Genomic DNA, 24219 nt, shown 5'->3' on the forward strand with positions numbered 1-24219 from the left:
TAATTATTCACGGGATGGTATGTTGCTGGAAACGCCAGCATTTATTGTCCACCCCTAATTGGCCCTGATCTAAGGGTTTAGTTAAGAGCCAACCATGTTACTGGTTCTGGAGTCATGTCAGTGAGGAAGGTAGTGGATCACATGGGTTTTTACATAGTTTCATGGTTATTGTTACTGACACTAGTTATTATTTCCAGATTTATTTAACTACTTGAATACAAGTTTCCCATCTGCTGTGATCAGATTCAAACCCACGTTCCTGGATCAATGGACTAGAATTCAAGCAGCTAATCCAGTGACTAAATCACTGGTACCTCACCAAAACTGCACTCGCACACAATTAAACACCCCAAAACTCTTAACACTCCTATACATCCTACAAATACCACTCAACAATAAAAATCCCTCACTCTCGAATACCCCAAAGCAAACCCAAATCCTGTAAAAGCACATGCAATCTACAAACCTACAGTGAACCCCATATCCTCAAAGACCCTGAAACACCCTACAGATACTACCCACCCATCGGACAGCCCACACCCCCAAATACCAACCAAAAACCCTTGTCTGCTCTCCCACAAGCAGCACCATTTGTTGCTTGCTATTGTGCCCTTGCCTATCCCACTACCAGTCCAGATTAAAGTCTTTTCCCGCCCTCCCTTTGCTGGGCCACCATCAGTTGGCTTCACTGTGCTGCTCGTTTACCCATGAAATACTCTTCCTTCCACATCTCCTAAAAAGCACAATGTTCTAAGCTCCATGAACACAAACCACAACATCCATCAGAGAACAAAAAGGATCCAGCTTTTACTCAGAATCATTATTCCATTAAACTTACTATTAGACTTTTTATTCTGCAAACTGAACACCTTTGAAAGGAATGAAACATTTTGTTTCTCCTTTACCAACCACTTCTGCAATGTGAATCATGGCAACTAAAATGGTGCTGTTCAACCAGTCTAAACTGAGGCATTTCCCTACTCCTTGGATCTGCCATTTTACTTCCCTGACATTTTTAGTGGTGTTGAGGGTTTGCCGTCTTTTGGACGACACTTTAAACTGAGGTGGACATGAAAGACCCCAAGGCACTATTTCGAAGAAGCACAGGGGAGTAATCGCCCTGTGGAATAATTATCCCACAGTCAACACTGCTGAAATACGAGGTGTTCATTATCACACTGAGCTTTGTGGGGGCTTGCTATGTGCAGATTGGCTGCTCTGTTATCAGGACGTACTGAGGCTGTGGAATGGTTCAATGAAAGTACAAGTCTTTCTCTTCACTGGAATATCCCTCTGCAAAGTTAAACCTTTTTCCATCAATGCAATTCACTCTCAATTATATGTGGACGGTACAGAATTGTCACAGGTTCCCAAATCACAGTGAGAAAATATACACCCAGTGCAGGACTTGCCATGTGAACCTTCAGTTGTCCAGTTGAAGTTCCAGTGCTGGCCTGTTGGTGGGTATATAGTTACAGCAATGAGCACTCACCAGATCCGAGTTTACAAGCACTCTCATTTTATGGACGTTATCCACACTCTGACATCCTCCCTCACACTGACACCTCGCTCTCTGTCTCTGTGCACAGTCGATCAACTCAGCCTGCCAACTTATCATTGGCTGTTTAAACAGTAAACAGAAGCTCCAGATTAAAGGCCTAAAATATCGGCACTTCAAGCCATTCAAGAGAGCTCAAAGGATGGCAAGAGTGGGAACTGAAAGAGGAGCGGGAGCAGAAATTACTCTTTGGAGTTTGGGATCACTGCACACCATGGAACAGCAGAAACTTCACTCTTGGTTTCACCGTCCTTTATCCTGTCTTAGGAACACTGGGTCTGAGGGCAGGGGGTTGGGAGGGGGTTAAAGAGAGAGTTCTTTATTCCAGGCAGCAACCATCCCTCCCAAACACGAGTCACTGAGACAGGGAATCGAAAGGATAAATGCCCTCTAATCCCTCCAGCTAAGAGGTACAGTTTGTTGAGTTTCTCTCTCTCTGTTACTGTACAAGCTCCTGGTGAACTTACAAGTTCACCAACACTCCATTCCATCATCCACCCTCACCGAACAAAACTCTGCACCTCTCTCTCCTTTAATCATCTCCTTAAATCCTAATTCTTTTATTAAACTCTTGGTCACCCTTACAAACATGTGGCTTGATGTCAAATTTTGCCTGACTACACCCTTGTGAAATGCTCTGGGAAGTTCATAAATGCATAAAAAGCATAATATATAAATGCAGTTACTCTTGTAGATAAATGAAGTTTTCCATTAACTTTAAATGATTTAAACCCAAGTTAGCTGGTGTGAGGTACCTTCCCATGTCAGTAAGTGTGAGACAGAGCAGCTCACTTTGGAATGCACGGTGCTTAGCAAGAACTCCTTTCTGACAGACACTGATTCTGCTGTGAGGGAGTAATCAGTTCCTCTGATAAAGAAGAAAATGCTATCTAACACGTGCAGCGCCATGCCAAGGAACACGCTAAAACCACACTGCTGCTTCCAGTGCCGCTGACCTTACTGATATCCCTTCTTCTCCTGAAAGAGAAGCTGCATTTATACAGTGCCTTTCATCAGCTTCTCCCTGTCCACCATCAGATTTCTGAATGGTCCATAAACCTATGAACACTACCTCGTTGTTCCTCTCTTGCACTATTTTGGAAACTTAAAGTAATTTTCATGTCTTGCACTGTATTGCCGCCACAAAACAACAAATTTCACCACATGTGTCAGTGATAATAAACCAGATTCTGATCCCAAAGCTCTTGCCAGTCATTGGATTACAGTTTGAAGCAGGATACTGCTGGAAAAAGCACAACAGCCAATCCGTGCTGCCAGAGAGAACCTACCTGCTACTCCTTGAACTGTGCCAATGGGCTCCCTTAAAATTGACCAGCCCCCGTTAGTTTAATGTCACATCTGAAAGATCGTTCTGAAACAGGGTGGGATGTTTGTCAATGTAATTGCTGCTTGTGTGTGGGACTGGGGATCGTTGCTCCACCCTCAGACCCTCAGAGGCATCCCTGCCAATCCCTTAACCACAGCCCAGATCAGCAGGAGCTCTGAGTGTTCCCTACGTGCCACAGCGCAGTGATGCCAAGACCCATTTCCCCCGCAAGTTATCTTGCAAAAGACAAATTGGGAAGACAAAGGTTGTTGAAGGGTCTCCGTATACGGTGCAGAGAAAGGCCATTTGTCCAACCAGTCTGTCTCGGCATTATCGTCCCACATATGCATCTTATGCGTAGAGTGTTCTGGGGGGCAGCCCGCAAGTGTCGCCACGCTTCCGGCGCCAACAATAGCATGCCCACAACTTCCTAACCCGTACGTCTTTGGAATGTGGGAGGAAACCGGAGCACCCGGAGGAAACCCACGCAGACACGGGGAGAACGTACAAACTCCTTACAGACAGCGGCCGGAATTGAACCTGGGTCGCTGGCGCTGTAAAGCGTTACACTAACCGCTACACTACCGTGCCTGCCCATATTTCCCTATCACACAGAAGGAAGCCATTCATCCCTTCAAGCCAATGTCATCTCCCAGAGAAATCCTATCAATCCCACTTCCCCAATCATTTCCCTGTCACCTATTCTCTCTCACGTAATCACTGTTTCTCCCACCAGCCACATATACCAGGGGCAACATACAGTGGCCAATTAACAGAACAATCAACATGTATTAGGTATATGGGAGGAAATTGGAGTAGCCGGCTTAAACCACACGGTCACAGGGAGAACGTGCAGACTCCAAACAGACAGCATTGAAGGTCAGGATCGAACCCGGGTCATTGGAGCTGTGAGGCAGCAGCACTACCTGCAGTGCCACTGTGTTGGCCTCACTGGCAGATGGAACTTAACTCAGATAAGTGTGAAGTGTTGGATTTTGGTAAATTGAACCAAGGGATGACTTACACAATAAACAGTAGGGCCATGGATAGTGTTGTAGAATGGAGAGACCAAGGGGTACGAGAGGTTCCCTAAAAGTAACGGCACAGGTGGACAGAATAGTGAAGAAGGTGTTTGGCACGTTTGCCTTCATCAGTCAGGGCATTGGGTACAAGAGTTGGGACGTCATGTTACAGCTGTACAAGATGTTGGTGAGACCAAACTTGGGAGTGTTGTGTGTAGTTCTGGTCGTCTGGCTATGGGAAGGATGTCATTAAGCCAGAAAAGGCACAGAAAAGATTCATAAGAATGTTATGGGGACTGGAGGGCTTGAGTTATAAGGAGACACTGGATAGGGCTGGGACTTTTCTCCCTGGAGTGTAGGAGTTGAGAGGTAACCTTAAAGAGGTTCATAAAATCATGAGTGGCGTAGTAAGATGAATGGTCACAGTCTCTTTCCCCAGTATAGTGGAGTCTAAAGCTTTAAGGTGAGACAGGAAAGATTTAAAAGGGACTTGAGGGGCAAGTTTTTCTACACAGAGGGTGGTGGGTATATGGAATGAGCTGCCAGAGGAAGCTGTAGAGGCAGATACAATTACAATGCTTAAAAGACATTTGGACAGGTACATGGATCATAAAGGATTAGAGGGATATGGGCCCAACACAGGTAAATGTGACTAGGTCAGATAGACATCTGGGTGGCATGGATGCATTGGGTCAAAGGACCTGTTTTTGTGCTGGTTAACTCTACGACTCTATCACCATTTGCTTCAAGCACTCCTGATGTGGCAAGTTACTACCACCGGGGAGGAGGGACAGGAGCCTGAAGACCCACACTCAACGTTTCAGGAACAGCTTCTTCCCCTCCGCCATCAGATTTCTGAATGGTCCATGAACGCTACCTCATTACTCCTCTTTTGCACTATTTATTTATTTTTGTAACTTGTAGTAATTTTTATGTCTTGCACAAAAACAACAATTGTCACGACAAATGTCAGTGATAATAAACCTGATTCTGACGTTCCACCTTCTCACCAATCTCTGGGTAGAGAAGTTTCTTCCAAATTCCCTGCTAGATTGCTTGGTGCCTGTCTTCTAGTGATGGCCTCTGGTTCTGCTTTTCCCCACATGGAAACCAAATCCTACATCTTAAGCTGTTTTTGAGGTCACTCCTTCGCCATCATAATTTAATACTAACTAAAATTAAACAGTTATATCAGAGCTTTACATTCAAGATTCTTTAACAAATGCTGGTGGACTGCGAGCAGGGGGTTGGTGGGAGAAGGCTGATGTGGAAATTAAGCACCAGGTTACCTTGTAGTTAGAACATAGAACAGTACAGCACAGGAACAGGTCCTCACTAATTAAACTACTGAGTAAACACCTAACTAAACTACTGCCATATCTCTCCATTCTCTGCACCTAAGAACTTCTGAAAAGCCTCTATCGTATCTGCCTCCACCACCACCACCCCTGGCAGCACATTCCAGGCACCCACCATTCTGTGTAAAAACTTGCCCCACACATCTCCTTTGAATTTGCCCCCTTCCACCTTTAAGTGTATGCCCTCTAGTATTATTCATTTTGACGTTGAAAATGGTTTATTTTTTTAGACAGGTAGGGAAGGAACCTCTTTGAATCGTATTATGCCTCTGTAGTATAATGCAGCATTGAAATGGTGAATGCATTCATGTGTAATTGTTTTGTCGGTTGTTTAATTGAGACATTAGGCAGCTGGGGATGGGTGAATGTTAAGTGCTGTAAATATTTTGGTTAGGTTAATGAGTGAAGCCTTGCTATAAACTTAGTCTGGGTGTGGTGCTGCAGAGCAACTAAATGCCCACCCAGGTGTCAACAGTTTGAATGGAAAGTTGTGTCAGTAAGGATTTACTTTTTCCTTTATTCTTTACCACTTACTCTTCAGTACTTGCTCTTCAGTAGTTCCAGAGATGGGCATTGCTAGGTGTCCTCTGATGTTTAACTTGTTTTTTTTTGAGTTCAAACAACTGCCCAGCAGCCTGGTTTTGCCCCAACTTGGCATCAATTCTTCCGAGCAGTGGGCACTGATGGCTGCCGCTACCTGTCTTCCCCCTTCTTCGGGTGGAGCCCACTCCCAGCACCTGCCCACTGCCACGTACAGGGTTTTACTGAACAACAGAGACACAAGAGAGTGCAGATGCTGGGATCTAGAGCAAAAAGCAACCTGCTGGAGGAAAACTCAGCAGGTCAGGGAGCATCTGTGGAGGCAGAGGGATAGTCAATGTTTTGGGGTGAGACCCTGCATCAGAAAGTGGTGGAAGCAGGTACTCTCACATTATATGGCAGGCTCAGTAGTGTAGCGGTTAGCGTAACGCTTTACAGCGCCATTGACCCGGGTTCAATTCCGGCCGCTGTCTGTAAGGAGTTTGTACGTTCTCCCCGTGTCTGCGTGGGTTTCCTCCGGGTGCTCCGGTTTCCTCCCACATTCCAAAGACGTACGGGTTAGGAAGTTGTGGGCGTGCTATGTTGGCGTCGGAAGCGTGCCAACACTTGTGGGCTGCCTCCTGAACACTCTACGCAAAAGATGCATTTCACTGTGTGTTTCGATGTACATGTGACTAATAAAGATATCTTATTTAAGAAGCATCTGGATGAGCTGTTGAATCAGCATGGCATTGTAGGCTCTGGACCAAGTGCTGGGAAATGGAACAAGTATTGATGTGTCCTTGATACTTGGCATGGACATGGTGGGCTACAGGGCCTGTTTCTGAGCTGCATGACTCTCAGAGATCCTAAGACACGGGGTTCAAAGAGGATTAGGCTATTAAAATGTTAAGGGCAGACCAGGAAATAATTAAGACACAAATGGAATGCTGGCCTTCATTTCCTTAGTTCGAGATCTGAATAGACCACATTGAAAGCACCTTAGGAAGGAGATGGTGGTCTTGGGAGGGAATACAACAGTGATTTAGTTGCACTCTAAGGGTTAAATCAAGAACAGAGTTCTGAGAACAGATTTTAGAGACCAGAGTTGTATTTAGAAGGTTAAAGGAGTTACTACATTGGAGTTTTCTCAATATTAAGAGAAATTGATAGTGTAGAAGGAAGGAAACCATTTCTGCTGATTGGGGAGTCTGGGATTTGGAAGTTTGATTTAAAACTTTGAGACCTATTGTTCTGGAGCAAAGTCAGGGAACATTTCTACATGGAGAGTGTGGAAGGAATTTAGAAGAGGCTTCTCAAACAGCAATTTATGTTAGGTTAATTGATTAATTTGTAATCTGAGATTGATAGATTTTTGTCAAATATATTAAGGAATCAGGAGTTAGTTTGCAGATCAGACACAGTCTCATTAATTAGATTAGGTTCAGTGGGTCAAATGACTTACTGCACTCCAAATAACAGTAAATGTTAAATGGTTTGTGATGTTAGAAAAGTTCTCAAATAAAGCTCTGTCAAAGCATGGCTTCGCACAGGGCTCAAGTTATACTGCAGTTGAAGACTTGAAGCAGAAAGTTGATGTGATGGTGTATAACACTGGATATATTACCATGGCTTTTGAATTTTCTGCACAGCATTGCTGTAAACGCTGAGGAAGGAATATTTTATTATATCTTCCCAACTCCCAAAAATACATTTAACCCCTAATCTGTCCAAAAAGTACAGGATCCAAAGTTACACAATTGGAGCAATGACTTCCAACTGGTGCCATCTGATGTGGTAAATGCGGGCTCGCTCTTAACTTGTAAGAGTAAATTGGATGGATACATGGACGAGAGAGGTCTGGAGGGGTATGGGCTGGGGGCAGGTAAATGGGACTAGCAGAATAATGTTTCGGCACAGACTAGAAGGGCCGAATGGCCTGTTTTCTGTGCTGTAGTTTTCTATGGTTCTATGGTCTTGGTTCCAGCAATGACCTCAGGTTCTTGCCTGGATCTCCCTGAACACATGGATGTGGGTAAGTGTGCTGGTAATTTAATATGGAAAAATAAACTTAACAAGATTTAAATTACACATGCAGAAATTGATAGTGCCTCTTTCCCACAGTGACAAAAATCTAAGAAAAACATCCTGCAATGAAATCAGAACTGAGGCTCAAAACGAACCACTCACTTTAATCAAACAATACTTCACAGAGAGCATAAGCAAGAGACTGATTAAAGCACGCTATCTGGCATTTAATTAAAGTCACACAGAGGCTGAGGAGCAGTCCTTTCACTTTGCTAGCGAATATGCTAAACTTTTCCATGACTCTGAAACTGTTTTCCAAAACTGGGAAACCCTGAGATGTTTTATAGAAGGTCTTAATGGTGGATTAATAACTCTAAGCATGACACTTGAACTTGGGATTGAGGGTGACTTGCTCCCACTCCACTTCTGGGGTGTCTAGCGAGTCTGATGTTGGATCTCCAAGCCACAGGTGTTTGCCTAGATGGGTGGGTCATTACAGTGATTTTGTGCTCCTTCCACCATTTTTGTTTGGTCTCTGCCTGTACCGGGAGAGGTCTCTTTCCCTTCTCCCTTTGAGCTGTACACCTCTTGTGACGACCAACTTTCAATCCATCGGCAGCAAGAGCAATTCAAAGCGAATGGGCCCTTCCCTCTGCTACTAATTTTCAATCCATCCCTCCAACATCCCATGATTTTTATAAAACTGGGTCAGTGCTCTGTGGATTCTCGTTGTGCAAGGAATTAGTTAAAAGCTGCTCTAAGCTGACCTGGCCTGTAGTTTTCCATCCTTTCTAATTGTCAGTGTTGCCTGGAAGATCCAGATAATAAATACACCAGAGATTATCATGATGACAGGAAATATTATTCAACTGCCCGTAATACACATTTACTTCATGTTGATTTGCCAACTAACACGTGGGCACTAACCGTTATTTAATTGGTTATCTCTGGCATTATTTGAAAACAGTGTTAGAAATTGTAAAAGGAATCACTGTCAAGCATTTGACGGCTGATGGAAGGAAATGTTTCTTCACACACACTGCAGTAGAGATCGGGAAAATTCCCTAAAAAAGCTGTGCAGGGCAGTGGTTGATACGGTCATTCCCAAACTGAGAATGCAAGAATTTTATACTATGATGCCGGAGGAACTCAGCAGGCCAGGCAGCATCCGTGGAAAAAAGCAGAGATCCGTGGAAAAAAGCAGGCAGTCAGTCAACATTTTGGGTCAAGACCCTTCTTCAGGAGCACTTCAGAATTTCGGATCATTGGGCTCTCTTCCAGGGTAGGTGGGATCTGTACAAACAGGGCAGTTTGCACCTGAACTGGAGGGGGACCGACATCCTTGCGGGCAGGTTTGCTAGAGCTGCTTGGGGGTGGGGGGGGGGGGGGTTAAACTAGAGTTGCAGGGGGGTGGGAACCAGAGTGACAGGGCAGCAAGTGGAGGGGCTGTGGGGAAAGTAGATGTTACGACTACAAGCAAAGATGGAAACCAAAAGGTTGAACGTAGTGGGACTAATGTTCTGAGTTGTGTCTATTTCAATGCAAGGGGTATTGTAGGTAAGGCAGATGGACTTAGATCGTGGATCTGTACGTGGAATTGTGATGTTGTAGCCATTCGTGAGACTTGGTTGCAGGAGGGGCAGGACTGGCAGCTCAATGTTCCGGGGTTCCGATGTTTTAGGCATGATGGGGGGGGGGGGGGGGGGATTATTCATCAGGGAAAATGTCACGGCAGTGCTCAGAGAGGACATACCGGAGGGCTCAACTACCGAGGCAATTTGGGTGGAACTGAGGAATAAAAAAAGGGATGATCACATTAATGGGACTATATTATAGACCTCCCAATAGTCAGCGGGATGTAGAGGAGCAAATTTGTAGACAGATAGCAGACAATTGTAGGAAATATGAAGTTGTGATAGTAGGTGATTTTAACTTTCCACATATTGACTGGATACTGTAAAAGGATTGGACAGGATAGAGTTTGTCAAATGTGTTCAGGAAAGTTTCCTCATCAATATGTAGAGATCCCAACTAGAGAGAGCGCAATACTGGATCTCCTTTTGAGGAATGAGACAGGGCAGGTGACAGAAGTGAGTGTAGGGGAACACTTTGGATCTAGTGATCATAATTCCATTAGTTTCAAGATAATTATGGAAAAAGATAGGACTGGTCCTAGGGTTAAGATTCTAAACTGGAGTAAGGCCAATTTTGAGGGCATCAGAAGGGATCTGGCAGGTGCGCACTGGGCTGGTTGTTTTCCAGCAGAGAGATACTTGGTAAATAGGAGGCCTTCAAAAGTGAAATATTGAAAGTACAGAATGTGTATGTTCCTGTTAGAATAAAAGGCAAGGCTAACAGGTTTAGGGAACCTTGGTTATGGAGGGATATTGAGGCCCTGGTAAAGAAAAAGGAGGTGCATATCCTGTATCGGCAGTTAGGATCAAATGAGGCACTTGAGGAGTATAAGAAACGCAGGAGAACACTTGAGAGAGAAATCAGGAGGGCTGAAAGAGGACATGAGGTTGCTCTGGCAGACAAGCTGAAAGAGAATCCCAAGGGTTTCTATAGCTATAATAGGAGCAAAAGGATAGCAAGGGACAAAATTGGTCCTTTTGAAGATCAGTGTGGTTATTGATGCATGGAGCCAAAAGAGATGGGGGGAGATTTTAAATGGATTTTTTTTGTCTGTGTTTATTCGAGAGACAGACACAGAGTCTATAGAACTGAGGAATAAGAGTCGTGAGGTCATGGACTGTATCTGGATTACAGAGAGGAGGTGCTTGCTGCCTTGAGGCGAATTAGGGTGGATAAATCCCCAGGGCCTGACGAGGTGTCCCCTCGGACCTTGTGGGAGGCTAGTGCAGAAATTGCAGGGGCCCTGACAGAGATATTTAGAACGTCTTTAGCCACAGGTGAGGTGCCAGAGGACTGGAGGATAGCTAATGTTGTTTCATTGTTTAAGAAGGGCTCTAAGAATAAGCTGGGAAATTCTAGGCCGGTGAGCCCGAACTCAGTCACGGGCAAGTTATTGGAAGGTATTCTGAGGGACAGGATATATAAGTACTTGGATAGACAGGGCCTGATTAGGGATAGTCAACATGGCTTCGTGCGTGGCAGGTCACGTCTAACCAATCTAATAGAGTTTTTTGAAGAGGTTACCAGGAAGGTTGATGAAGGGAAGGTGGTGGATGTTGTCTATGCAGACTTTAGCAAGGCCTTTGACAAAGTCCCGCAGAAGCTGCTGCAGAAGGTTAAGTCACTTGGCATTCAGGATGAAGTAGTCAATTTGATTAAACGTTGACTTAGTGGGAGAAGCCAGAGAGTTGTAGTAGATGGTTGTCTCTCTGACTGGAGGCCTGTGACCAGTGGTGTGCAGCAGGGATCAGTGCTGGGTTCATTGTTATCATCTATATTAATGATTTAGATGATAATGTGGTAAACTGGATCGGCATATTTGCGGATGACACCAAGACTGGGGGCGTAGCGGACGGCGAGGAAGGCTATCAAAACTTGAAGAGTGATCTTGACCAGCTGAGAAAATGGGCTGAAAAATGGCAGATGGAATTTAATGCAGACAAGTGTGAGGTGATGCACTTTGGGAGGACAAACCAGGGTAAGGCTTGCATGGTGAACGGTAGGGCTCCGAGGTTTGCAGTAGAACAAAGGGACCTGGGAATACAGATCCATAGTTCCTTGAAAGTGACATTGCAGGTAGATAGGGTCATAAAGAGAGCTTTTGGCACATTGGCCTTCATAAATCAGGGCATTGAGTACAGGTGTTGGGATGTTATGTTGAAGTTGTATAAGACATTGGTGAGACCAAATTTAGAGTATTACGTGCAGTTCTACCTACCTAGGAAAGATATCGATAAGCTTGAAAGAGTGCAGAGAAAATTTACACAGATGTTGCCGGGACTTGAGGACCTGAGTTACAGGGAAAGGTTGATTAGGTTCGGACTTTATTCCCTGGAGCGCAGGAGAATGAGGGGAGATCTTGTAGAGGTATACAAGATTATGAGGGGTATAGATAGGATCAATGCATGCAGCCTTCTTCCCCTCAGGTTGGGTGAGACTAGAACTAGAGGTCATAGGTTTAGGGTGTAAGGTGAAATATTTAAGGGGGATCTGAGGGGGAACTACTTCACTCAGATGGTGGTGCGAGTGTGGAATGAGCTGCCAGTGGAAGTGGTGGATGTGGGTTCAATTGTAACATTTAAGAGAAGTTTGGATAGGTGCATAGATGAGAGATGTATGGAGGGCTGTGGTCCAGGTGCAGGTAGATGGGACTAGGCAGAAAACCAGGCTGGCACAGACTAGATGGGCTGAAGGGCCTGTTTCTGTGCTGTAGTGCTCTATGACTAAGATGCACTGCCTTTGCAAACACAATTTAACTCCCAGTGAATGTAACTTTAATTCAACAGCTCTGATTGATGTTGTGATTTACCTCTGACTAGGTAAAGGTTGCAGGGGGAGCTGAAAAGTACCAGTTAAAAGTGCTTGGTGACAGATTGCACAAGGCAGGAGATATACGAGACCTGTCACAACGATAGACCTGGAACCCGTCAAGACAAGGGACAAGTAATGAACCATTGAGCTAAACATTAAAAAGAATATACATGTTCCAATGCAGAAAAATCCATCCAAAAGTATACATATCTCGTATATGTAATTTGCTGAGTACTAATGAATGTTCTTCTAGGGGATGTGTCAAATCAGGTAAATCTTCCTTCTCTATGGATTAAGTTTATCCACTACAGCAGCAACAGGGAACCAGATTTAGAGATTGGTGTATGAGTAGGGCAAATTTATAGCACTGTTTGGCACTGTTGATGATTAAAAGAAACAACAAAGGCAACTTGATGACTTCATTGAAGTAAAATGTCGCAAGGCACTTCACAAGAATGTTACCAGAAAAAACATAAAAAATACAAACAGATAGCTTTGAGGTGGAGATGTACCAGATTCCGACACAACGGCTTTCCTTCTGCGTTAGAATTACCTCACTTGGCCAGGGTGTGTTTGAGATTCCTATTGAGAAGCTTCCTGCTTGTTGCCGTGACACAGTTTCAGTGTCTGGCTGTTGGTATGTGCAATCTTTTTGTCTCATTAAACTAGAAGCCTTGATATAAATGTCAACAGGGGGCAGGGGACAAGCTGTTGCTACCCAACATACTCAGATGGACAATGCAGCCTGGGCTTTATAGCTCCTGGAAACGGCAACAGCCGAAGTAAAGATCAAGGAAGGCGAAATATCTGAAGGATTGGGGAAAATAGTTTTATCAGAACAAGGCTGTTTGGGTGTGTTGTGGTCCAATTTCAAATTCTCAATCTCTCGGTGGGATCTGAGCTTACGTCAACAGTAAGTTAGCAGTCTAGGAGCCCAACCCGACAAGCTCCTGAATAAGAACATTAGAAACAGAGGCAGGAGAACATCATAATCCCTGTGGATCCTGCCCCACCATTCAATAAAAGCCTGTGCCTTAAGTCCACTTGGCCCCCTGATCACCATGAACCTTAATTCCATGGAATTACAACACTTTGATCAAGAGATTTCTCCTCAGCTCAGTCTGAAAATGCTGACCCCTGATCCTGCCCTCCAGTTGAAAAAAAAATGAACCTTTTGGAATTTACTCTACTAATAGAACATTCAGCCCTTCAGCCCACAACGTCTGTGCTGACCATGATACCAATCCAAACCAGTCCCATCTGGCTGCATATGGTCTATATCCCTCCTTTCCCCAACTGGCTCATGAGCCTGTCTAAATGCCTTTAACATAACTCTTGCATCAACTTCCACCACTTCCCCTGGCAGTGTTTTACAGCAGACATGGTAGTGTAGTGGTTAGCATAACACTTTCAGCGCCAGCGACCCAGGTTCAATTCCCGCTGTCTGTAAGGAGTTTGTATGTTCTCCCTGTGACTGTGTGGGTTTCCTCCGGGTGCTCCAGTTTCCTCCCACATTCCAAAGACGTATGGGTTTCAGAGGTTGTGGGCATGCTATGTTGGCGCCAGAAGCGTGGCGACACTTGTGGGCTGCCCCCAGAACACTCTACGCAAAAGATGTATTTCACTGTGTGTTTTGATGTACATTTGACTAATAAAGAAATCTTATCAGACACCTCTCACTCTCTGTGCAAAAACAATCTCCTGTAAAACTTGTCCCCTCTCACCTTAAAGCCTTTGACAATCCTTCTGAGAATCTTGTGAGGACCCCACCTACTGGTCAATCTTTTTTTTAGGACAATCCACTACAATCTCCAGGAATCAATCTAGTGAATGCAGGTTGTAATTAGTTCAAGGCAAATATATCCTTCCCTGGGTAGGTTGCTTGCTTGTTGTGCACAGTGCTTAGCAGATACTGGTGAGATGGATGCTGTAGGAAGATGTGCAGACCTATGGGGCAGAATTTAGAATTGTCTCTGGCCGTGCCATTCACAAGATGGTTTTACTAGGTTAGATCATGACTGTCAAGAAAGTGAACCAAGCCAAGCTGAGCAAAACAAGTAGGGTCAATTCAGATTAAATTGTTAAGACGCTTCCCAATCAGACTACAAAATTTGCTGGTATCTCAAAGAACATACAAATTCAGCCGGACATTTTTCTTTTAAATTTGAAAACCTGGAGATGTTAAATCTGAGATAAAAACATAAATTCCTGGGAAAACAGCAGGTCAGGAAGGGTCTGTGGAGAGAGTCAATATTTTGGGTCTGCAACCCTTTGTCAGATCAGTAAATCTATTACAGAAAACACTTTAGCAGTCACCTTGAACTTACAGTGACAGTGCTCCCAATGAGTTCCATTTCATAGGATTTAAACAGAGGAGATGTGGTAGATTGTGATTCTCTTTCTCAGCTATGACTATTCATTAGCATGCAAACCCAAGGAGATTCTAACCCCACATCCAGGTTCATGGTTATCTTGGGAGCTAACTGACCCTGACATCACTTGCCCCTTTCCCTTAATGCACAAATCCAACTACATTCTTCGACTTATCTTTTTGTATCAAAGAGTAATACAACAGGGAAACAGGCCCTTCGGCCCAATTCATTCTTCTGACCAAGGTGCCCACCGAAACAAGTCCCATCTGTCCATGTTTGGCCCATATCCCTCTAAACTTTTCTTCTCCATGTACTTATCCGAATGTCTTTGAAACGTTGTTGCAACTGCCTCAACTACTTTCTCTAGCAGCTTGTTCCATCTACCCACCACCCTCTGCAAAGAAGTTGCCCCTTAGGTCCCCTTTAAATCTTTCCCCTCTCACTTTAAACCTATGCCCTCCAGTTTTTGGTTTCCTCTTCCTGGAAGTTGTTCTAATTAATTTGAATATGCGAGTGCAATTACTTCCTCTTTGCATCTTAAGTGCATTGCTTTCCACAATACTTCCTTCTATCCAGACATTTTTAGACCATGGTTTCCTTGAACTGCAGGCTTTGAAAAGCTAAGCTTGACTCCTTGTAATCACCACTTGGAAAGCTGAAGGCCACAGAGCATACCCTCTAAGAGATGTAGTTGCCTCCACAAGCTTCAATATTAGCCCAAAGGGTTGTCGCATCAGTTAAGTTGATTCTCACCAATTAATAGCCAAGGAACTGTGACCAGTGTTTTGCGGATTACCTCCAGCGGTTTGCTCTGTTTTATTGTGAGCACCATAATCTTGTCTGATACGTGGAAGCCAGTAACTACACTCATGACTGTGTAGCCAGATTCTGCTCTAACTCCATCTACAAGGTTGCAGATGATACCACCGTTGTAGGCCACATCTCAAACAGCGATGAGTCGGAGTACAGCAAGGAGATAGAGAGCTTAGTGGAATGGTGTCATGACAACAACCTTTCCCTCAATGTCAACAAAACAAAAGAGCTGGTCATTGACTTCAGGAGAGGGGGCGGTGTACATACACCTGTCTACATCAATGGTGCTAAGGATGAGAGGGTTGAGAGCTTCAAGTTCCTGGGAATGAATGTCACCAACAGCCTGTCATGGTCAAATCACGTAGATGCCACGGCCAAGAAAGCTCACCAGTGCCTCTACTTCCTCAGGAAGCTAAAGAAATTCAGTCTGTCCCCTTTGACACTCACCAACTTTTATCGATGTGCCATAGAAAGCATTCTATCTGGATGCATCACGGCTTGGTATGACAACTGCTCTGCCCAGGACTGCAAGAAACTGCAGAGAGTTGTGGACACAGCCCAGCGCGTCATGGAAACCAGCCTCCCCTCCTTGGACTCTGTCTTTACCTCTCGCTGCCTTGGTGAAGCAGCCAGCATAATCAAAGACCCCACCCACCTGGGTTATTCTCTCTTCTCTCCTCTTCCATCAGGTAGAAGATACAGGAGCCTGAGGGCACGTACCACCAGACTTAAGGACGGTTTCTACCCCACTGTGATAAGACTATTGAACAGTTCCCTTATATGATGAGATGGACTCTGACCTCACGATCTATCTTGTTGTGACTTTGCACCTCATTACACTGCACTTTACTCTGTACTGTTATTGTTTTTACCTGTACTACCTCAATGCACTCTGTACTAACTCAATGTAACTGCACTGTGTAATGAATTGACCTGTATGATCGATATGCAAGACAAGTTTTTCACTGTATCTCGATACAAGTGACAATAATAAACCAATACCAAAGGGCAGCAGATTGTGCTTTGGTCATCACCTTATTAGCAGGTAATTTGACAAAGGAATTCTGAACAATTATGCCTCACCAACTGAGTTCCTCCAGCTTTTTGTGTGTTGCTACAGAATGCAGACATACATATTTCTTAACACCTTTTGTATTGCCAGCAATTTTGGGGTATATGGTGATTCTACCTTTGAAACCAAATGAATTTTCTTGACTCTAGTTACCATTAATGGTAATACACAACAGGATTACATAGCAGTTCATACCACAGCAAGCAGCATATTTGTTTTTTAAAAATAGGATTACTGTTACAGTAACATTAAGTAGATTATCTACATAGATAGAAATATCTGAGTCATGATCAGAGCATCAGAGCCTAGCCAACTCTTATCTGGCAAGCACTTATCTTCCTAATGAAGTCAGATTGCAACCAAATTTCAGGTTCTCCGAGTGACCACAGGAAGTCACTTGCTTTTATCCTTGCAAGAATCTAAAAGGAGGATGCTCTTTAGGCTAACTGAATATCACAAGAAAATTATATTTCCATTTTCACAGCTCATTGGAAGTTTGCAGATTGCAAGTCAATATTGGACCCATATCTTCACTTGTTGCACATTGATGGAACTCGGTAGATGTGTGTCAGCAACTGACAGTCAGATTGGCCCTTTTCTGCACTGGGATGAAGAAGGTGGGGAGATTTCCCTTTAAAGTTAACAATCCACTAGGGTTGCTTCTGGGATTGCAGGAACTAAATCAGTAAATTTCCGGCTATCCCAGAACCTGGCAGAAAAACTCTAGTGGCATCTAAAAATGGTTTGTTTCTGAAATGTTATTTTGGGATAGGTTATTATGACAATATTGAAAACAGGAAATGAGGCTATTTGACTGGGTGAGGAGGTCCTGTAAATGAATGGCTAGGAACACACCCAACATTAAACAAAACCTGAACTGGATATCAGGGCCACTTCCCTTCCTCAGGTCTTGTGTCTTGAGCCAATGACATCATAGGAAGGTCCACCAAACTGGCAAGTTGCTAGCCTTTATTTGGACTGGAAATGCAGGTTATAATGAGTGGGAAACTCCTATCCCAGTAGAGATTCCTCTCCCTGGATTCCTGAAAAACTTGGGTGACAGACAATGGCCCAGAAAGCCGTGTACAACCTGGGTAAAAGAAGCAGATGTAATGTGAGTGTGTCCTGGGTCATTACTTAACCCCTAGCCATCATCACTGAGGCACTGTCAGGTTGCTGCCATGTGGTCATGTGCAGGAATTTGGTGTACACAATGGAAACGGTAAATGCTGGAAACACTCAGCTGGCCAGGCAGCATCTGTGGGGAGGGAAACAGTTAACGTTTCAGGTCCAAGAGCCGCTGTCAGAACTTTGACAGTTGCAACAAAAGTCCCAGACCTGCATCATTAATGGTTTCTCTTTCCACAGTTGCTCCCAGACCTGCTGAGTGTTTCCAGCTTTTGATTTCAGATTTCCAGCATCTGCATTTTATTTTTGATTTTTCATTTGCTGTACGCAGATTGGCTGCCTCATCGTCCGCATTACAACACTGGCTGCAGCAAGTATTTAAGTAGCTTTAACTTTGTGTCTCGCAAATCTGTTAGTTTTTTTTTGAAGAGGTAACCAAGATGATTACTGAAGGCAGGGAAGAGGATGTTGTCTCTCTGGACTTTAGCAAGTGCTGGGTTGAAGGACCTGTTTCTGTGCTCTATCACTCTACGATTCCGTGTATGACTCCAACAAGCAATGGCACCTCTTGAAAGGGTTGGGAAATTCACGATGCCAACACAAGTTGTTCTTTACTCTCTTTTCCGTTTTAAAAGCCGGTTGATTGAGGAGAAAGGTAACGAATGAGTTCTTAGATACTGAAAAACCATTGTATCAAGAACAATATAGCACCATGTCGTGTCAAAGTAAAATATTTGTTGTAAAATACTTTTGTTTGGAGGAGGAGAGGAGAGGTCTTGGCAATTAAGAAGTACAGCTGTTCAGGGCAAGGCTGATGCTTTTTGATTAAATGAAAACACACATCAGAAGTTCCCCGTATGGCGGGTAAATTATTCAATTTAGAGACTAGTCTTTTTAAACTGCACTATTTAAAGTTTACCTTTGTTACGAGACACTATGCAGAGGCACTTTAGCTGCTAATGGCCAGTGCATTAGGTTCATTTATCAGGTTCATATTCACATTGTTCCATTCTCTTAATTAACATTGGAATGACCCTTCAGCTGGAAGGTCAGCTGTGGAACTTGCAGGAACCACAGATATCGCAGTGGAGAGTTCTGCAACTGCTGACAGATTACAGCTGGCACAACCTGTACCATGCACCAAGGTGGCTCAGAATTCCACTCCCAGTAATCTTCGACCCCAATGCGACCCTTCACCTCTCGCTTGGAGATTAGAGCTGCCAAGTCTCAATTTATTGTAAGTTGTTCTCCTGACTTTGGTGTTAGAATTTTTGCAGAATTTTCTCATGCACAGTACAGAAAGACTGCATTCTCTCATATGGTCTCTTGCCCATGGCTAAATGTCAATACACATCCCTCTTTAACTGTGAGTGAGGACAGATCTACAATGTAAAGTTTACATGATTAACATTAACCATCCAGTGTCCTCATCAACCATCTAGTGTCCTCTCTGTCCAAAGATGATAATAATGAGGCAAAATATGATCAGAGGTATTCAAAACTGTTACATTTTCTCTCCAAGCATGGTTTTCTCTGTCTGGTAGGCCTAACCAAGAACTTAAGTGATTGCTTAAAGTTAAGGAACAAGGGCAGTTCATGGATATCAACCTGGAATGCTCTACATGGAACCTACATGCTCCCTTTCTGAACTGCACAGCGTGAAAATCAACCACAAGTGTTGAACATCCATCACTGTTCGCCTTTATTTCAAGTAATTCATTCCTGGATTCTCTCTTGTACCTGAACCCGTGCAAGCTCTACCAACTTTTCATATGCAGCAAAAATCCACTTTTTATTAAGAACTCACAATTTAGGATTCATCTCTGTTTGTTAAAATTCAGACTAAGAATTGTTGCCATGTACTAAATGAAATGGGATCACAGGCACAGAAGAGGAGGCCATTCTGTCCATTATTCTGCTGTTATCCACTCTTCCCCAATATCCCTGCAATTTTTGTTTAACCCTTCATGAATTTATTTCTGAATGGCAGGATTAAATTTTACCTCAATTGGTTCTCATCCCACTGATCTCAATGACTATCATATCCAATGCGTCTGGAGTAAGTTTCTGATATATGATGACTTTGCCTTCCAAAGCTTGCTGCCACCAGGGAGTTTCTTTGCATAACATCTGATTGATAAAGACCGACTGTGACAGTGAGTCAACAGAATTATATCAACTGATTGGTGAACCGATTTGAGCTCAGGCCAATTTTGTCCAGTAATTCTGACATCAGTATCTGAGCTGTACATTGAGTTACTTACGCAGTCCATGCCTTTATCTATCTTCACGTGGTATTGTTGATTACTGGATTCAGCCACACAATATACCTGGGAAAAGAGATAAATACACAATGGTCAGAGCTGAACTTGCTGAGAGGAATAGGGTATGGTAGCAGAGTGGTTATTTTTCAGGACCAGCTCTCATGATCTGGATAAGTAATCCACAGATACAGTCGAGTCCCACTACTGCAGGCAAAGACTTGAAGTTCAGTCTCTTTAATAAATAGGAGATATAAAGCTCACATCCATAGTGGCAAGCATTAAACCAATGGATTTTTGTTGCAGATGGTAGGTAAGTTCACCATTCTTGAGGTCTGGCTCCATGTGAACCAGACCCATAGCTGAATTATCTCTGAATCGGACACAAACCACTTTGTTCAGTGGAAATTAGGAATGGGCAGCATTGACGCCATATCCTGTAAACAAGTAGATAAAATAATGTTTAAAAATATTGATTTCTAATGCAGTATTTTCCATCATTTGTTCTAGCTCAAAGCACAGTAACACATGTAGAATTTTTCTTTGGCAGACTTACAAACTGGGGGGGGGGGGGTGGCGGTGGGGGGGAGGGAAGTGGGCGAAAAGAGAGGGCGCAAGGGTGGAGATAGTGCGCAGTGGGGAGTGGGGGCCACAAGTGAGGGGGAAGAGGGGCGCACAGGCGGGGGGATGGCACACAAACGGGGGGACGGCGCACAAACGGGGGGACAAGCACGCGAGCAGGGGGGAGTGGGAGAAGGGGGGCGAGAGGAGCAAGGACAAATTTCCTAACCAGTAGAATAACTAGGGCTGTAGGCAAGTTTTTAAAACTAAATATTTGTAGGGACAGTTCTTGTGATGGGAAATTTAGGAAGCTGAAGAGGAAAAACAAGGTGATGGTATTGGGTTGTGAAAGGGGAAATGATAACCATAGTATGTCAAGGATGAACAGAGCACACAAGCAGAAGACTACTTCTAATTAGAGTCAGAGCAAGGAAATATGTTTAAAAAAACATAACTGAAGGCTTATTATACATGCAGCATTTATAACAAAATGGCACAAGTAGACAGTAGGAGAATATGAAAGCTATGACAGAGGTGTGATTGCAAGGTGACCAAGTTTGGGAATTACCCAATCCAGGATACTAAATTTACAGAAGTGATAAGTGAAGGGAAGTAATAGACAATGGGTCACGGGCAGGAAAGAGAAAACAGTGAATCCTATGAATTAGAAACAATTGGAAGTATTGTCATTTTAAAGTTCAAGCTGGCTGCTGAAAGGTTTTCTGTAATAGATTTACTGATCTGATGAAGGGTTGCAGACCTGAAATGTTGACTCTCTACACAGATGCTGCCCGACTTGTTGAGTTTTTCCAACATTTTCTCATTTTTATTGAAGAGAAAAGCGGGAATTGAAGGGGCACGGATTGGGTGAATGCACAGTCTTTTTCCCAGGGTTGGGGACTCAAGAACTAGAGGGCATAGGTTTAGGGTGAGAGAGAAGAGATTTAATAGGAACCTGAGGGACAACTTGTTCACCCAGAGGGTGGTGCGTACATGGAATGAGATGCCAGAGGAAGTGGTTGAGATGGGTACATTAACAACACTTAAAAGGCACTTAGACAGGTATACGGATAGGAAACGTTTAGAGGGATATGGGCCAAATGCGGGCAAATGGGACTAGCTTAGATGGGAATTTTGGTTGGCATGGACAAGTTGCGCCGAGGGTAGAAAGTAGAAGCTGACATCAGGAGCAGGGGAAATATTAGAAACTATTCATAAGAAAGTGGTAGCAGGGGTATTGAGAAAATAATAAAAGGCTTGGGAAGTAATTGTGTGGATTTATGAAAGGGCAGGCCACGTTTGACAAATCCATTGGAGTTTATTTTTGAGGTTGCAACTAATATAATAAATAAAAGAACATAGAACATAGAGCAGGATAAAATGTCGGCACAACATTGTGAGCCGAAGGGCCTGTACCGTGCTGTAGTGTTCTAAGGTCTATCTAACCCTTCCTTCCCACATAGCCCCCTATTTTTCTATCATTCATGTGTCTATGTAAGAGCCTCTTAAATGTCCCTAATGTATCTACCCCCATAACCTCTGCCGGCAGTGTGTTCCACGCACCCACCACTCTCTGTGTAAAAATCTTACCCCTGACATCCCCCTTATACCTTCCTCCAATCACCTTAAAATTATGTCCCCTCATGTTAGCAGTGTACTTGGACCTTTGAAGGTCTTGAGTAAATGTCATACAAGTGTTTATTAAACAAAGAGCACCTGCAATTAGGGTTAGTATACGGCCATCAAATGAGATCAAAAGGCATCAGCCCTCTTCCCACCCCAGCCTCAATCACGGGCAGCACATTTTCTAGCGTTGGGCCCCCAAGACAGAAACAATCATGGCACGTATCCCTTGGGGTAGATCAGACTTTCACAGCTAGTATAACAAACCAGAGCTTCACTTAATTTACACTTAAATCCAGGAAAGTTTTGTGAGAAAACAGGTTCAAAGATTTAGTGTTTCCATCATAATTTCAAAGGTATCAAAAGATCTTGTGTGTGTGTGTGTGTGTGTATGGTGTATGTAACACCACTACAGATACCAATGTTCATAGACTGGTAGGGTTGGATTTGTACACCACAGACCCATCACACCCACACTGAACATCGCATCCTTCTACACTGAGCCTATTTACCTGCATTAAGTCCATACCCAATGCCTTGGCGATTCAAGTGCCTGTCTAAATACTTAACTCTCTGCCTCCATCAGCCCCTCCAGATTCCAACCACTCTGTGTGGAAAAAAGGTCCCCCTCAGATCCTCTCCTACTTCTCATCTTACACCTATACCTTCTTGTCTTGGATACCCAACCATGGGTAAAAGATTCTTACCATCTCGTCTAAGTATCCCCCTCATAATTTTATGCATATCTGTCAGGTCACTCCCTCAGCCTCCACCACTCCAGTTCAGGGTCTGTTTGTTTCAGGTCATGTATAGTGTACTCAGTGAGATGCTGTGACCAAGTGATGTGTTTTAAAGCCAGCTCAAGAAGGTCTTTGTTCTGCAGCAACAAACAATCTACTGGAGGACCTCAGCAGGTCAAGCAACATCTGTGGGGGGGTGGGGAAGAAATTGTTGACATTTTGGGTCAAAACCCTGCATCGCAACATCAGGACTCCCACTTGGCTTTTGTTCTGTGCAGGCTGGGACTTTTACTACTTCCCACTGCCGATGGCCTGTGCCTTCTCTCGGTGAGGCTGTTGGTAGTGTAATGGTTAGCGTAACACTATTACAGCACCAGCAACCCGGGTTCAATTCCCGCCGTTGTCTGTAAGGAGCTTATACGTTCTCCCCGTGTCTGCATGGGTTTCCTCCAGGTGCTCCGGTTTCCTCCCACATTCCAAAGACCTACAGGTTAGGACCTGTGGGCATACTATGTTGGTGCTGGAAAAGTGGCGACACTTGAAGGCTGACCCCTAGCACATTCTCAGTAACGCAAAAAGACGCATTTCACTGTGTGTTTCAATGTACATGTGACTAATAAATAAATATCTTATCTGAGCCAAATTGAGGGTTGTTTTATGCCTTGAATTCATGGAGAAAGTGAAGTGAAATCTCCAGCATAATTTTTTTTTCAACCAAATATTCTTGCAAAAGATGGAGTGACACATCTTGCAAACTACATACCGACATGACTTCAACAACAAAGAGAAATATTGTGGACAGAGAGGGGAAAGACTATACACTCTTGCACTATTTTCTTTTACCTCTGACAATATGGTGTTTCTTTCTTTAGGTTCCTGTGTCTTTTCCTTTGGAAGAGCTTCTGTTGCAGTTTTCATCGCCTCAGTAGTATAGGTCACTTCAGTTGTATTTCTCTGTGTACCACGTGGTGCGCTTTTCTCCGTACTTCCAGTTGAATCCGTGAATGTGCCACTAGTTGTATTTTTCTCCATGCTATCAGTTGAATTTTTCACCCATGTTTCATTAACCATTGTTGTCTGTACACTGCCTGCTGCACTTGTCACTGCTGTGTCACTTTTCCTTTCTGTATGTTCAATTGCTGTAGTTGGGGAAATTCTTTCAGTCGAGGTACTTTGTATTTCCGGAGAGGTATTACTTCTTGGGGTACTCGTAGGTTTGCTACTGAATGTGCTCGTATCCTGGCTGGAACTTACTGATGTTGAACTTACAAATTTGCTGTTTGATTCTGGGCTAGCTGAAGTTGAGGCATTTGTAGGTTCTGTAATAATAGATTTAGAATACAATAAATAATATCCAATTCTGACATACATTTTGTTCTGTGCTTCTGGTT

At 43.7% G+C, this 24219-nt stretch overlaps 1 protein-coding gene across 7 annotated transcripts in view; it reads right to left on the reverse strand.

Annotated features, from left to right (window-relative positions):
* podxl (podocalyxin-like) overlaps window positions 1–24219 on the reverse strand; it is a 110026-nt gene that overhangs the window by 15939 nt on the left and 69868 nt on the right. For all 7 annotated transcript variants that reach the window (XM_052034094.1, XM_052034092.1, XM_052034093.1 and 4 more), the window contains 2 exons: window positions 23672–24147; window positions 19908–19973 (listed from right to left, as the gene is read on the reverse strand). In XM_052034094.1, the coding sequence (XP_051890054.1) occupies window positions 19908–19973; window positions 23672–24147 (542 nt within the window). The remainder of the gene's footprint in view (window positions 1–19907; window positions 19974–23671; window positions 24148–24219) is intronic.

This window comes from Pristis pectinata, chromosome 19 (genome assembly GCF_009764475.1).
Source record: "Pristis pectinata isolate sPriPec2 chromosome 19, sPriPec2.1.pri, whole genome shotgun sequence".
Taxonomy (NCBI): Eukaryota; Metazoa; Chordata; class Chondrichthyes; order Rhinopristiformes; family Pristidae; genus Pristis; species Pristis pectinata.